The sequence below is a fragment of the Alligator sinensis genome, unplaced genomic scaffold, assembly GCF_000455745.1.
Source record: "Alligator sinensis unplaced genomic scaffold, ASM45574v1 scaffold211_1, whole genome shotgun sequence".
In the NCBI taxonomy this organism is placed as follows: domain Eukaryota; kingdom Metazoa; phylum Chordata; order Crocodylia; family Alligatoridae; genus Alligator; species Alligator sinensis.
In genome coordinates, this window is record NW_005842024.1 from 2,832,024 (window position 1) to 2,846,656 (window position 14,633).

Below are 14,633 nucleotides of genomic sequence, written 5' to 3' on the forward strand. Positions count from 1 at the left end.
AAGCCCATGTCAAATTCTGCCATTCTGCTTTAGGAAAATGTTATGAAAACTTTGCACACACCTCTATGACTACAGAAGCACAAGGCCTTGTCTCTACCAGCAATTTGAACACCCCAGATTTTAATGTCTTCCTGTTAAGAATCCTTTTCTTTCTTAAATTGCATGCTATAAAATGTAAGGAAAGTGTTTGCCTTACCCAAGAGAGCTTGTAACCTGCAGCATTGGTAATGGAGTTAAATGTGGACTGTAATGCTGAACTCAGCATGCATGAAGTGTTAGAAAATGTTCAGAAGATTTCATGGGTCCCTGGGGGACTTGTGGAAAGGTGCTGGAGGTTTAGCAGCCCTCAAGCATTGTGGTGCAGTGCTAGCCAGCATCCATGTTACAGAGCCGTTGTGCTAGATGCTGACAAACAGTTCTAATTCAGGTGTCACTGTGCATGCCTGAGAAATTGTATGCCAGGATAGGAACAAGTTAAAAGGCATCAAGGTATATCACAAGTTAACTTTTCAGTAAAAGACAAGCCCCTGGAATGCTCCAATATCATCTTTTCCTCTAAGAACAGGACATGAGAATCCCCTGGATACAAACGCTGTATTCTGCAAGAATCAGACCCATTGTTTCAGGCAGGCTAGAGATCTGAGACTAGAGACATCTCCTTGGAGTGTTGAAACTGTGAAAGTCTGAATGGTGACTACAGATACAGTGTGGAATTTCAGCACTGGATAATGAGAGAATCAGAGCAACTTTCACTGCCAGTCCTGCTGCGATGTGTACTGCATAAGAAATGTTGAGGCTTTACCCAGCTAAACCAAGTCTGTTTCTCTTCTCCCTCCGCTGATGAGGATAAATCCTCCCTCATCCTTACAGGACAAGAATAAAATAAAATAAAATAAAATAAAATGGATCCAGCTTTGTGGAGACTATGAACCCATTACTGTGAATTATCTGATCCTTAGACTACTGGGATCAGAAACCGGCTTTCAGAGATTATTTACAAATCAGCTAAATAGTATTCTGGCTTGACACTTGTGTTAAAATTATAGCAATATATATACAGTAGTAATACCATCAATCATAAATAGGGCATTCACTAGCAGAATATGGACTCAGCTATTGATGCATCTATTACCATCCATCTCCAGCAAGAGAAATCATAGACCAACGTCTATAAAGAAAATTATCCTAGGAATGATAAAAAGAATAACTATAGTCACATTTTTTGCCTTGTCCATCCTTAACTCTTCTTTCCTGTTAACTATAAGTATGAGCATCTTTCTTATGTTTGCCTACAACACATACTATGCAAGAGACAGGGCTATTCTGTTTATTGAAGCAGAACTTGAGATATTCCCTCAACTGCCACCTTGAACTTTTTCACTGTTTTGCAGTTTGCTCCTATTACCTTTTAATTAGTGTTAATTAGTCTAGAAAGTCTTGAGCATGGGTTTTTCTATTTTTTACAGTTATCTTGTTCGTGCTCTCTACCTCTTGTTCCAACTCTTCCCCTTTACAGCTACTTACTCAAAAGGGTCACTAGGATCAGCTCTCTGGAGCTCTGGAGGAATCGGTATTCTTTTGTAGTACATTTCCCAGTCGAAGGCTCCTCGCATGGCATCCCCCGCCTGCGCCTCGTAGCCAAAGTGATTGTGGTCAATGACATCGATCATGGGACACACAATAGTTTTCTGGTTTAGTGCAATCTGGTCTGAAAAATGAAAGTAGAAAATAGGAAATGGCATATCTAGTCAAGCCATCTATCATATTACTGCAAAGCAAATCCCACAGGCTTCTTGAAGTTCAAAGATTGCCTGCTTAGCTCCCTGTGGCCCCCAAATCATTTCACTTTTCAAATCTGCATCAACCCTTTATCCAAAGTGGATTTAATGCATTTGGGCATTGATTAGATGCAATTACAGTTCTTTAAAGAGAGTTACATCCCAATGAGACCTGCGGAAGTCCAGTCATCTATATCTCTGTCACTTTGCAACTCTGGGTTGTCCCCAATCTGTCACCTTAGGAACAAGGCAGCAAGCAAAATATAAAAATACTTGTTTAGTGTGAGGTGTGTACTGCAAGGTCTTGGGAAGGAAATGTCCATTTATTAGTGTTCCAAAATATCAATATTGGATTTAGTGATAATACAGCCTCTGCTCCTGCAGCACTTTAAGGCACACCAACCAGCTTGGAGGTCAAATGCTGCCAATTATTTCAAATGGGAAACAGCAACAAGAGGGCTTGTCACCTTTATTACTCCTTTCTCTGAGAAGGAGCTAAAACATTATTTTCACCGTCTCTTGTTTTTAAAGCAGATACATCTTTTTGCTTTATCTTTTTTCATCAGAAATGTCAGTCTGACTCATCATGCTGCCCTGATGAATTTAAGGCTTGGAAAGGGGCAGCTCCGAGATTTGCTGTTGGTGAACTCACTCTTGCAATGTACCTTTAGGAGCCCATCTTGGTTAAGAAAAGCATGAAAAGACAGAAACAAAAAATACCTAATTTTGGTCACCATTATAAAGTAAAATCCCAGAATGCCAAGAGATGCTGCTATATTTGGAAATAATGGCACTTCTTTAAAAATAACACATTGAGGGGTCTTCTCTCTATATTTCTAAAGGGACAGTTTTCAAATACCTGCTTGATAAGACACTCATATACAACAGTCACGAGAGTGGAATAACAATCTAGATGGACAGAGAAAGTTTAATGGATTATTACCATCATGGATATTAGCATATCTTACTTTTGAATGGCTAAATTTCAAAAAACATTTCTTTTACTTCACAGAAACAGGTGCAGCTTTCTTATTTGTATTCAGTGACTTACCCTATCTAAAAATGGGAGTTGAGCTGACCAGTAGTGAGAAATATTTATGTCTTAAAGTTTGGGACGAGGAGCTTTAAAACTAGAGATTTTAATGCTAAAATAAATAAAAAACAAGATAATTCTCTCATCAAACTGCAGAAGCCTCACCCAGACAGCTGCAATGAAGTTGTTTTGTCACTTTGAGGCTTTGCCACTTCTGCCAAATTTTAACTGAATTCACTAGTGCAGTATCTAAGGCCATATTTAATTATCAGTATAATGCTACTTTTAATGTACTCTCTTTTCAATGTAGTCCTGTCAACAGTTGTGGGATTATGGCAGTTTGATCCTGATCCTTCTGTCAACTATGGTTCAGCTTTTGAAGGACCAGGTTTGAGGTGGATGAGTAGCTTACATCCCTTTCTGTATCTGTAAGAAGCCTCCGTCTTCAAAGGGCCTGCAGGACCCTGAGAGTAAGGAAGTGACCCAGATAGGCAGGGAGAGCACTATACAGGGTGCCACACACACTCATAATCCCCTGCTTGAAGCCAGCAAGTTTTTTAAGTATAAGAAAACAGTTCCATGTCTATGCTGCACTCTACTGTGGAACCTGCTTCTTCCCCAGGGAGCTGTGACAGTGCAGTATGGCCTCAGAAGGGAAAATGTCATTTCTCTGTGTTATGTGCACACATGTAAAGACAGCAAATAAGCACTCCGCCTTCCTTCAAATGACTCAACTATCAGCCAATAAGCTTAGAATACCAGCATTTCTACACATTGGCGCACACGTAATGTAACAGGTACCTGAGTGGCTGCTGAGCTAAGGCTGAAATCCTGCATAAGTCTCTTTCTCCTATTCTTTGTTCATAACTTTTGTAAAAAATACCTTTTGGCACGAAAAAATCTATGCATGATTTCTGCCCATCGGCCATATCTTTGAAAAACTTGCAAGAAAATCTGTTTGGCTTTTTTAGTTGTGTATTTGTAAAAATAAACTAAAAGGGTATGCCGCAATAACCACAATGTATCAGGGAGCTATGGCATGGCTCTAGTGGGAGCTAACTCCTTTTCTCTTTGACAAAGTTGCATTTGTCCACCTGAAAATTTGATTTAAAAAAGGACTGATTAACCCAGTGCCAAACTGTGTGTGGATATTCTTATTTTAGCTTTAAGTCAGTTAGAAATCAAATATAAACTAACCTAAAACAAACACATCTTAACATGAAATAAGAATGTTCATGCTGAGGTTTGCACCAATGAAACCAACAATCTAAAAGTTCAATTGGTGTAAATTTCTTACATAAGAAAGATCTAAGGTGCAAATGCTCTAAACTTCTTCCCCTGATTATTCTGACCACAGTCCTAGTATTGGTGAGGACTCACCCCAGAGGACCTATTTAGAAAGATGGGGTAGGCCAATAAATTTAGAAAATTTCCACTCTAGGACATTGTCAAGTGTTTCTCAGTGTGAAGGCTTTCCAACATGTGCCCAAATCCAGTCACAGATAATGAAGGAAACCTACAGAGATGCAGCAAGAAAGCAGCAGTACCGTATTTACTCAAATATAAAATGGCCCTGAAAATAAGATGACCCCCCAGTAATTAGAGTCCATATATGGAAAATTTATAAATTTGTTATAATTTTCCAGGTATAGAATCTAACAATTGGAGGTCTGCCTTGAATTTGTCCCCCCTCTCACTGCTACAGGAGGGAAAATATATCGCGGGTGGAGGGCGCAGTCAGGTGACCCTCTCTCTCTCAGAGCCCATTCCTTATTGTCAGACCATGTTCTCCCTGAGCACTAGGAAGTGAGAGGCAAATTTGAAAACACTGACTTTAAAATAAACATACCCACACTAATTTAGTTCATCCCAAATTGATGAATTTTACCTTTCTTGAAATTGCTGCAAGTTTTAGCACAGGTACACCATAAACACACTTTCAAGCAGCACTTTTGTATCTACTTGCATATAGTACAAACTATGCACGATACTAGTCCAAAGCTAAAAGGCTCATGATTTAGTATATAGTTCATTGAGCTGGGCCCCAGTAGAGTTAACAGCATTTCAAGCCATGGTGACACCACAGCTCAGCACTGCTCAATATGTGCGTGTACTCTAGATACCTCCCAAAAAGGATTCATGTGCTTATTAGTTGCCCACTCATGACAACTGGATGTTCTTGTCATGAATCCTAGGATCCCCCAAAATGTATATGTAGATGAGGTGCGGAGCAGCTTGGTCCAGCTCCTTCTCATGGAGAGGGGTGAGGCACACTAGAGAGGGGGAAAGAGAGGGATTTTTAAGTGAACTTTTTGGACCCCCATTTGGTGATGTTTGCCAGACATTTAAGGCTGAAGAAACAGGAATCATTGGAAATGGGAAAGAAAGGCACAACTCAGCAATAGGAGTGAAACAGAAATTAAAATGCATTCAATGTAGTGGCTCACCATGACCTGAGAAAGAGTTGGCACTCATGGGGACTGAGTAAAATGGGCACTACCATATATCTTATTCAGATGAGCTGTACTAAATTATCCTTGTGGTAGATTCCCAACAGCATTTCCATCTTTTTAGCACCAAGGGGAGAGTGTCAGAGTTGGCTCTGGCCCTCCTGGTGCCAACCTGGTATTGCAGTACCTACAGGCCCAGTACCAGTTCCTTACAGAGGGAACACTTCTGGGTTTTTAAGGGACACACACACACACACACACACACACACACACACACACACACACACACATTCCCATCAGTATGGGCCATGTGTTTTATAGTCATGTTCATTGTTGGCTGCATTTAATCAGCTTCATAGTTTATTTCCATTACGGAGCACATACTGCTTTTGGCATCAGTTTAATGATAGACAGTGTATTTAATGAGGTTTTCTTGTATACACATGTAAGATGAGGAGCTTTTTCCTGCCTGCAGCCTAGGGTAGGGGGGAAAGCCTCATCTTATATTGGAGTAAATACAGTATATTTACTCAATATTGAAAGAACTGTCAGGTAGATTCTGTGGTAAAAAACTTCAAAAAGACCCATCATTAAGAGAGTTGGATTTTAACGGTGCTCTCATTAAACAAAATTATTAAGAGTGTTTTTGCAATTTACTTGGTCCTGAAATAGTTCATTCTTCCTTTTTAGAAAGGCCATAGGCAGGGTACCCTAAAAGCAATTTTGTTTTGGTCATTTTACCTCTGTACTTGCTTTGCTCCTCTTTATTTTCTGCCTTAACTGCCTGGTTTAATGGGTGTAGAGCTAGCCAATCCTTGGTTGTGGTGGCTATCCCTACCTGGTAAACTAAGCATGCTCAGCCAGACTACCCTCTTGGCTGTGCTTCTCTGGGCAGACTGCCACCTAGGCTGGAAGCATGGTAGCTGTGTCTGTAGGGCTCTTTTGCAGGCTAATTAGCTGCTTGCAGCTCTGCCTGGCCTCATCTGAAGTTATTAGCACTAGTTATGACATCCAGTTAACCCACAAACTGCAACGTCAGGCAAGGCAAGAGACTTCTCTCCGAGCTTGATAAACTGAGCATGGCCAGAAGTTTCAGCAGCTGCATGCCACAGCAGCTTGTAGAAGTCATGTTTATGTTAGTCGAAGTCAAACGTCCTTTACATTGTTGGCAATTAGGATTTTACATGAAGGCAGTGATGCTATCGAGAAAAATGATGATGTTGTGATTAGAAAAAAGTGATAACTCAGGGAGAGATTGGATAGCTAATTTAGTCCCCTAGTCTGAAGGGAGATGGGTTTAAATTTTATAGATTACACTGGTATTGATCTGAGAGGGATATTAAGGGACAGTACTTATTATCTTTCTGGGTTATGTGGCATACTTCAGGAACAGTACTTTGCTGCCTGCATATGTTTAATGAGTGTATTATGCTGTCAAATCAGTCCCAGCAGCAAACTTCAGGAAATGGCTGCTCCTTGATGAAACTCTAAATTGCTGCAAACTTATGTAGGATTTAAATTTTAAGCAGAATTTTTTTTTTTCTTTATTACAGAAAAGAGGGAAGCACTGAACTTTGTTAGAGTTGTGTGAGTAGTTGGGTATACAGGGGAGAGGGCCTTGTTTCCTGACTTTAATCCTAGACTACCTACAATTGATTCTTTCCATTTCTTTGACTAATGGAGCTTTGCTGGTTCTAGCTGGAATCCAGCAAAGCAGTCGATAGCAAATCATTCTCTCTCAGCTTCCTATTGTGAATGCAGTTATTATTGGCTTTAAGTCCAAGGTCTGGGATACATTTACAACAAATGCTGATTTAGTGGAATGTGTAAGGGGAGGAAGAAGTACAATACTTGCATTTCAAAAATTCCTTAATGCTTTTAGGTTTATAGCACATATCTAACTTGATACTGAATGCTGATATTTGTTATTAACAAATTAAAAAACTCATGTAGATCTGAATTATACTTCAGAAATGTTACTAGTTCTTTATTTCACAGATGACTGCAAAATTAAGCAGCATGGACTCTTTCCTCTTTTTGATTACTGCATAATCAGCATATATTTTCAGCCAAATTATTCCAGAGAAATTCAGTAGTATAGGCCAGGGTTTGCAAATCTTACTTTGTGCTGAGGATATGAGTTGCCACACACCAGCTGCAGAATAAGCCCAGCTGTCTGGTGTAGTGAAGTGATCTTATTGTGGGACACAAGTGTGATTCTTGGCACTTCTACTGTGTGTTCTGACTATAATGGTGAATTAATGTACAAACACTTACTAAGCAAGGGAGGCAGCCAATTCACGTTGACTTCACAATGGGAATCCAGGAATGTCAAGACTTCTCCTTTAGCCATTGAGGCTCCTAGCAGCCTGGTACGAATGAGCCCTTCTCGTTTCTTGGTGCGCACAATCCTCACTTTGGCAAAACGAGCCATGTATTCCTCCAACTTCTCTTTCAAGTGTTCTGGAAAGGAGGGGAAAAGAAATGGGGCTATTAACTATGGAGGGCTAAAATAATGGATCTGCTGGTAAACAGGTGAACAACATGTGTCACTCTAGGCCCTCGGTGCCCTTTCATTCTTTATAGTTTCAAGTCCTTCATTATCTCCCATGAACCCTTTCTGAGATGGTTCATAAACTACAACTGTTCTTTGTTTTAACACACAGAGAAAGCCACTGACATTCTAGACCTTTTATTGCACAGTTGCTACTGGCAAGCTGCCATCCACTATATAATCATTGCCAAAACAACTGCAGGATGCTCATCTGCCCTCTGGTTCTTGAAGCCCAAGGCCAGATGAACACTCTTGTCATATGGTTTTAGAAATGCTGTCCTTCCCAAGTGGGTTTCTTGTTTCTATTAATTATACATGAAGATGCACAGAAAACAATTTTTAAAAATGAACTGTTTAATTGGCAGGACTAAGTTGTTTCTGAGGTTGGGAGGTGAAATAAACTTGCAGGCTATCTCAATAGTTGGCTGCCAGCTTGACACAAACGGATGGCTGGCTTGCTAATAAAATTAAGCTGCAGATGTACAGCCGTTGATAGATTCCATACTCTTCTGTCTGTATACCCTGACTGTGTTTGCATCACAAAACAGCACATTTGGGAACATTTTTTTTCTCCTAATTAAAAAAAAACAATAGGAATGAAATTACCCACAGTTTTGCCTCCCCCTTAATACATCTACAAGAGGAAAAATAATCCATTGCCTTTGATGAAATACCTTGCCTTGTCAAGTTCATTATTACTCTGAATAAATGCAATAACTTTATTTGGCAGGGAAAAGAGGGCAGAAACACATAGCAGCTGATGACATGCTGTATTTATTGAAGCTCTTAGCTGCACACTAATTTTCAATGAAACTGAGTTTGTAAGGTTATGATAGTCTCTATGTGATGCAGATTCCTTTGAGATTTTTTGCTGTTTGTTGCCATTGGTCACTCTGGGCTTTGGATTGGCTTTGTCTTGTTTCTGACCATAAGGCCTTCTCTACAAGTTACTTGTATCATGCAATTACTGGGCTAATTGTGCAAGTAATTTAGACCACCTACATGTGCAAATTAACTATTGTGCCTTAACAAGGCCCAACCAGCTATAAAGTTATTTCTGGAAAATGTGAAATAATTTTTATAGCTGGTTTCTATCCATCTTGAATTTGCACATGTAGCAGGGTCTGCCCCTGTGGTTGGGATCCCCCTCAGCTGCTGGGGCTCCCAGCTGCTGGGATACACCATGGGCAGCCAGGCCTGGGGTCCCACAATGGAGGGGACTCTCAGCCCCACCAGTGCTCATGGCACCCAGGACTCTCCCTCCCAATAGTGCCCTACAGCTGGGAACTCTGGGTCCTGGCAGCCACGGTGCACTGCCACGGCTGCAAGTCCCGTCAGCTACAGGACTTGCAGCTATGGGAGCTTGTTACTTGCTGGTACAGTGACTACATTAGTTTAGAGAATTAATAATTATAGCTACTGTGTGTTTCATTTTGAGATTTTGAAAAGAAGAGAAATCAGAATATTGTTTGAGAGAATTTTTCTATCTCACATGACTACAAAAGTAGCAGAAGTAGGAAACAATTTCAGCAGTCAGTTATAAAAATGGGCGACTGGTGCCTCCTGAGCCTGGGGGCACACCAGATCGCTGACGGGGGGGAGGCGGCGGACGGGGTCCCTCACAGCCGATCACCAAGCCAGTGGAGAACTGGAAGTACGTTTCTGGTTCGTGGCTAGTACTTCCAGGGGCTGCACAGCTGATCACAGGGTGTTCATGTGCACCCGTGTGCACCCCCTACGCATTGCCAATTGTTATAAAATGGTTTTGAAGGTGAAGACAGACATCTCCAGAGTTACAGATAATAATGGTTCTCATGCTTCTACTCTGCATTTCCTTTTGAAACTTATGGTATGTCTTGGGATGCTCAGGAGCTCCAATCCTGCCATCCTGATGCCATAGTAAGACAAAGGACAACAGATGACCTCTAATCAAATGTCCCTGTATATTCTAAGGTTACACAAATAGTAAAAATAATCATAGGAGCAGTGTGGTTCTCAATAAATTGGCACCCCTGTGATTGAAAGTCCTGGAGAAGCCCTGTATCTATTTTCATGAAAGTCACAGAGTTTAGTTGGTTACAAGGGTAGACCCTACATAAAACACATTACAGTCTAGCAGTCATAAAAGTACGGGTTGCTCTGAAAAGGTCAGAAGAAATGAAAAACTATGATCCTCATGCTTTATAAATACATAGGACAAGCATTTGAGAATATTTTATAGCTCTTCAGTACAAATTCTAAAAGCCTCAGAAAGCTAAAATGTAGAGAGCATGAGAGACCAAGGGATCAGCTATACCTTGGGGCCCTGAAAGAGTAAGGAATTTTTTAGGTAAAGTATGCCCAGAATATCCTAAAATTAAACAATACCCCATGCTAGAGAGGAAGGGGGGAAAACACAGCAGTCTTTCCCAATCAGAAGAAAGAAAAGCTCCTTCCTGCCTGAAGTCTGGCGATTAGTTTAATCAGGAATGTGTGAATAGGACCCAACAACCAGTATTCAAGCAGTTTTTCAGCAGTTTTTCAGTACGGATAGGAGAACCTTGCCCAAACCCCCATCTATAGCGATGGTCAATATTCAGTGCCTCAGAAAAAGGCATGGACCAAACTCCCCCAAAACCCAACCACACAGAAAAACAGATGTCAAGCCATGAAGTAATGTACCGAGAGCAGCATCTTGCCCTATCCAAGAGCAGCATCTTGGATAGGGCAGGAAGAACCAGCTACCAGAAGCCCTGAAGCCATAAGCTATATAGTACAGTACAACTCATATTGTAAGCATACAAAAAATTCAGGAGAAGGAAATCCAATCCAGAACCAGATTACATTTTCTCAGTTTTCATTAATATATGCACTATATTTGCTATTCCTTAGTCATAAGTTACTATTCCCGAGCTGCCAGATTCATTGGTGTTTTCCATCACTAATATCTATCAGTTTTGTTTTTTTAAAATTACTTTTCACCCATAATATCAAAATAAACACCCCTATCACAGAGAACTCCTTGAGTTTCTCTACATGGAAAAGAGTAGGGGGAAAAAAATCTGGTTTTTACTATACCCATTTCAGTTTAATTTTATCTGAGTGCCCACAGGTTTCTCAGTTGCTGTTGATATTACCTCCTCAGAAAACCTTTGCATCACACACACACACACACACACACACTGAGAAGCCAGTAAGCTTACTGTTCAAACAAACACACATCCCTCAATGCCTATGCAAAACTATGACTTCTGAAGAAATTCTCTAAAGAAATTATAATGTGATGTGCAAAACAGAAAGCAAAATTAAATGAAATGGCCTTTAAATCTCCAGGAGAGAACACATTCAGGCCATTTATTACCAATGGAATCGGTTCAGGCAAGCTTGCCATGACAATAAAACATTGAGGTAGGATGGCTTCATTTATATGCTGTGATATTACATACATTTTACTTTCAGAGGCAGGCATGAGAGAGAGTCAGTATTTAAATTCTTCAGTGAGCAATAAATGGTGTACCTCAGATGTAAAAAAGTCAGTGCTCCTGTCACTAAAAATAGGGAGAAGATGCCTAATTTGTAATTTAAAAAGAAAATATATCATTCTTTCCTTCACAATGCTGATTAAATGAGGTAATAAATCATGTGTCTGATACATGCCAGGCATCTGCCAGGGCAAGAGTTGGCGCAGAAGGTGACAAATAAAGAGTCATGTAGGAGCAGGAGTTTTATAGGCTGTCACTGGTATGACAAGTGATGATAAAGGGCAGCATTATGTCTCTTCTACTGATAGTCTATAAACAAATTTTCCATTGCAATTCCTTTGTGTGGCCTTCTTTATCTTCATTTAAAGCCTGAAGGAGGTTTCCCCTCCCCCCCCGAAAGAACAGCATTAAGACAATTGCTTTGTCCTAATAATTAAAGGTCTGCTCAAGCAGAATACCAAATTACTTCATTCAATACCCAAAAAGTAAACTTTGAATTGATGATTCCTCCTTTGCATTTTAAAAAAAATGTAATCTTTCCTTTTGGGTGGATGGCTAAAATGGGTATGTTTTGTACAGGGGCTCCTGTCAATTGATTTGCTATGTTTATGCAACCTGCTTCACACCAAGATCCCTTTCCAAGGGTGCCCAGAAAGAGGTTTAAGATAAGAGACCACAGCTAATGAGACCTAGATGGAGAATGTTCTTTCCTAGTCTTTAGGACTGGTATAGCTCCAATACACAGGACAATGCCAGAAAAAGTAAAGGAAGGAAAAATATATGGAGGGGGCAGCTAAAGCCTATGTAGATGCTTTAGCTTGTCTGTATCTGCCTTAGCTTGCCTCACAGGTGGTTGCTCACTGTCATCTACCTGACTTCATGCTCCAAACTCCTGCCTAAAGCAGTACTACCACACTTCCTGCCCTAGTACTATTTGCCTGATACATCAGCTGTGTTCTTCAGCTGCTCAGATGACAGTTACAGAGTATTGATTACTTAATGTTTTGATGAATTGCATTTAATCAAAACTGCTTCTATTTTGATTTTATTTTACTTGGAAGAATATAATTTGAACTGATTTGGCATCCTCTGGATGTGTAAAATGAATGTACAGGCAGGTAATTCTACAGTGGCACAAAGCTTGTGTTAACGTCTTTCACCACATGTTAGTAGCTCCTTCCCTACATAGAAGAGCTATGAGTAGGGACCTACTGAACTCACGACAGAAGTGTGCTATGCAGCAGCTCCTTTAATGCTGCAGGTTCCCCCATGAACCCTCCAGAGCTGATTGGCTGAGAGGTCCTGGTGGCCCTGCTGTTTGTTGCTGATCACCAACCAGGAGGCAAAAACAACACCATATTTAAAACCATGTTTTTTGCCTCCCTTTCGATCAGAAGTGAGCAGAGGAGCCTGCAGAGGAGTCAGTAGGGGGGGCCTGTAGGGGAACTTTTAAGATTAAAGGAGCCACTGCAAAGCCCACTTCCGCTGTGAATTCAGTAGGTCCCTAGCTATAAGGCAAGGGTGGAGCTGGAGGGGATATGAACAAGTGCATGGTGCACTGGTGATTTTGGGCCAAAAGCATAATCCAAGTGGATGTAGTCGCTGTAAATTCAAGTAGTCTTATGGCCCATCTACTAGGGCTACATGACACTTTGGTCGGCAATTTGATTCGGCGGAGATTCAGCCCGATTCAGTGGTGGAATCTCTGAATCTGAATTGAATCAGGAGACCCTTTAATCTCTCCGAATTGAATCAGAACACTCAGAATCGATTTAGAGAGATTCGGAAAGATTTGACGATTCAGACATAGACACAGCTTTAAATGTTTTTTCTACATACCTTGAGGTACCAGGCATCTTGTGAATGCAGAGATGGTGGGGCTGATGGAGTGTCCCACAGGAGTGTGGTGGGGAGAGGGGGGGTCCCCAGCGTGCTTGGCAGCAGACCCAGAAGTGAACCAGAAGCACTTTCGGTCAACTTCTGGGTCTGCCAGGTGCCCCTCCGGCTCGGTGACTGGTGCCTCCTGGGTCTGGGAGGCACCTGGGCCCCCCCCACCATGGCTGCTCACTGAGCTGGGGAGGGGGAGGGGGTGGGGGTGGCCCCCAGCGTGCTCAGTGGTGGACCCAGAATGGATTGGAAATACTTCCGGTCCACTTCCAGGTTCGCTGCCAAGCATGCAGGGGGCCCCCCCCGCACTCCTTTAGGATGCTCCATCCACGCCACCATTGCGGTATTCATGAATCGTGCCTGGTACCTGGAGGTATGTAGAAAAAACATTTAAAGCTGTGTCTATGGCTGAAATGCTGATTCTCCAACTCAGCATCGAATCTTTGGATTCAGATTCGGCCAAATCGAATCAGAGACAGTGATCCGAATCAACAAATTGAATCACTGTCCCCAATTTGGGCTGAATCTGAATTGAGCAGGGTCTGTTTCGCACACCCTTACTATCTACCATGCACTAGAATGTGTTAAGCAACTGGCTGACCCCAGGATGAGGGAGACAGCAAAATACTTTAAGGAGACACCTTTTTTTTCTGCAAAGGCTGATCCTCAAGGTACTTAAAGACTGAGTCCAGTATATACAGTAGGGCTTGCATACATTGTGTAATTGATTATGCTCCCATTGTAGAAAAGCAACCCTCACACTGTGGAAAACAAAAGCTTACTGAAGAGAAGATTGAGAGGTGACTTGATCACTTTTATAGATACTTACAAAAGGGATATGATGGTAGAGAGCTGTTGCACTTTGCTGAACAAAGGCAGAAGTTTCCAGGGCTGGGAGCTGAAGTTAGAAAAAATTCAACCTTGAAACAAGATGCAATTCCTTAGATAGCAGTTAAGCACTGGAACAAATTAAGACAATGGTTTGGAGATAACTTAGCTTGGAGTTTTAAATCTTTTTAAAGGAGATGCTTAAATCCAGCTTCAAGGAGAAAGTACCTGTGTATGTGGAGTATGTCATGGTGACTTTTGGCTTTGAAATCTGTGAAGCCTTAGTCCATGCCTCTCATTTGTGGACTTTGGGGAGAACAGGATGGCTTAAATTGCCCACAACACTCTCATAACACTTGTAGCTCTTGAAATCTTACACTTCAGCTGTCAAGGAGGAGTCCTGTCCCTCCCCTTCTCCCTCCCCAGTGCACAAATGGCCATGTGTGTTGAAGGCTAACCACTGCTAGAGATGTCACAGTGTACAGCCTGGATTTGAACTGAGGTGGTATGTCTTCTTGATGCCTGGCTAGCTTGTTTTGTTCACGGTTAGTGTGGGTAGCATGGTCTAATGGGTGGCTAGTTGTGGACCCTGATGACTGGCTGGGCAGGTCTGGGATACTAGGATGAGACCAATAGTGAGGG

At 41.5% G+C, this 14,633-nt stretch overlaps 1 protein-coding gene across 1 annotated transcript in view; it reads right to left on the reverse strand.

The window, feature by feature from the left end:
• GALNTL6 (polypeptide N-acetylgalactosaminyltransferase like 6) overlaps positions 1-14,633 on the reverse strand; it is a gene marked incomplete at its 5' end in the record, with an annotated part of 168,587 nt that overhangs the window by 143,226 nt on the left and 10,728 nt on the right. The window contains 2 exons of the mRNA XM_006022236.2: positions 1,525-1,708; positions 7,539-7,724. Of these exons, the coding sequence (XP_006022298.1) occupies positions 1,525-1,708; positions 7,539-7,724 (370 nt within the window). The remainder of the gene's footprint in view (positions 1-1,524; positions 1,709-7,538; positions 7,725-14,633) is intronic.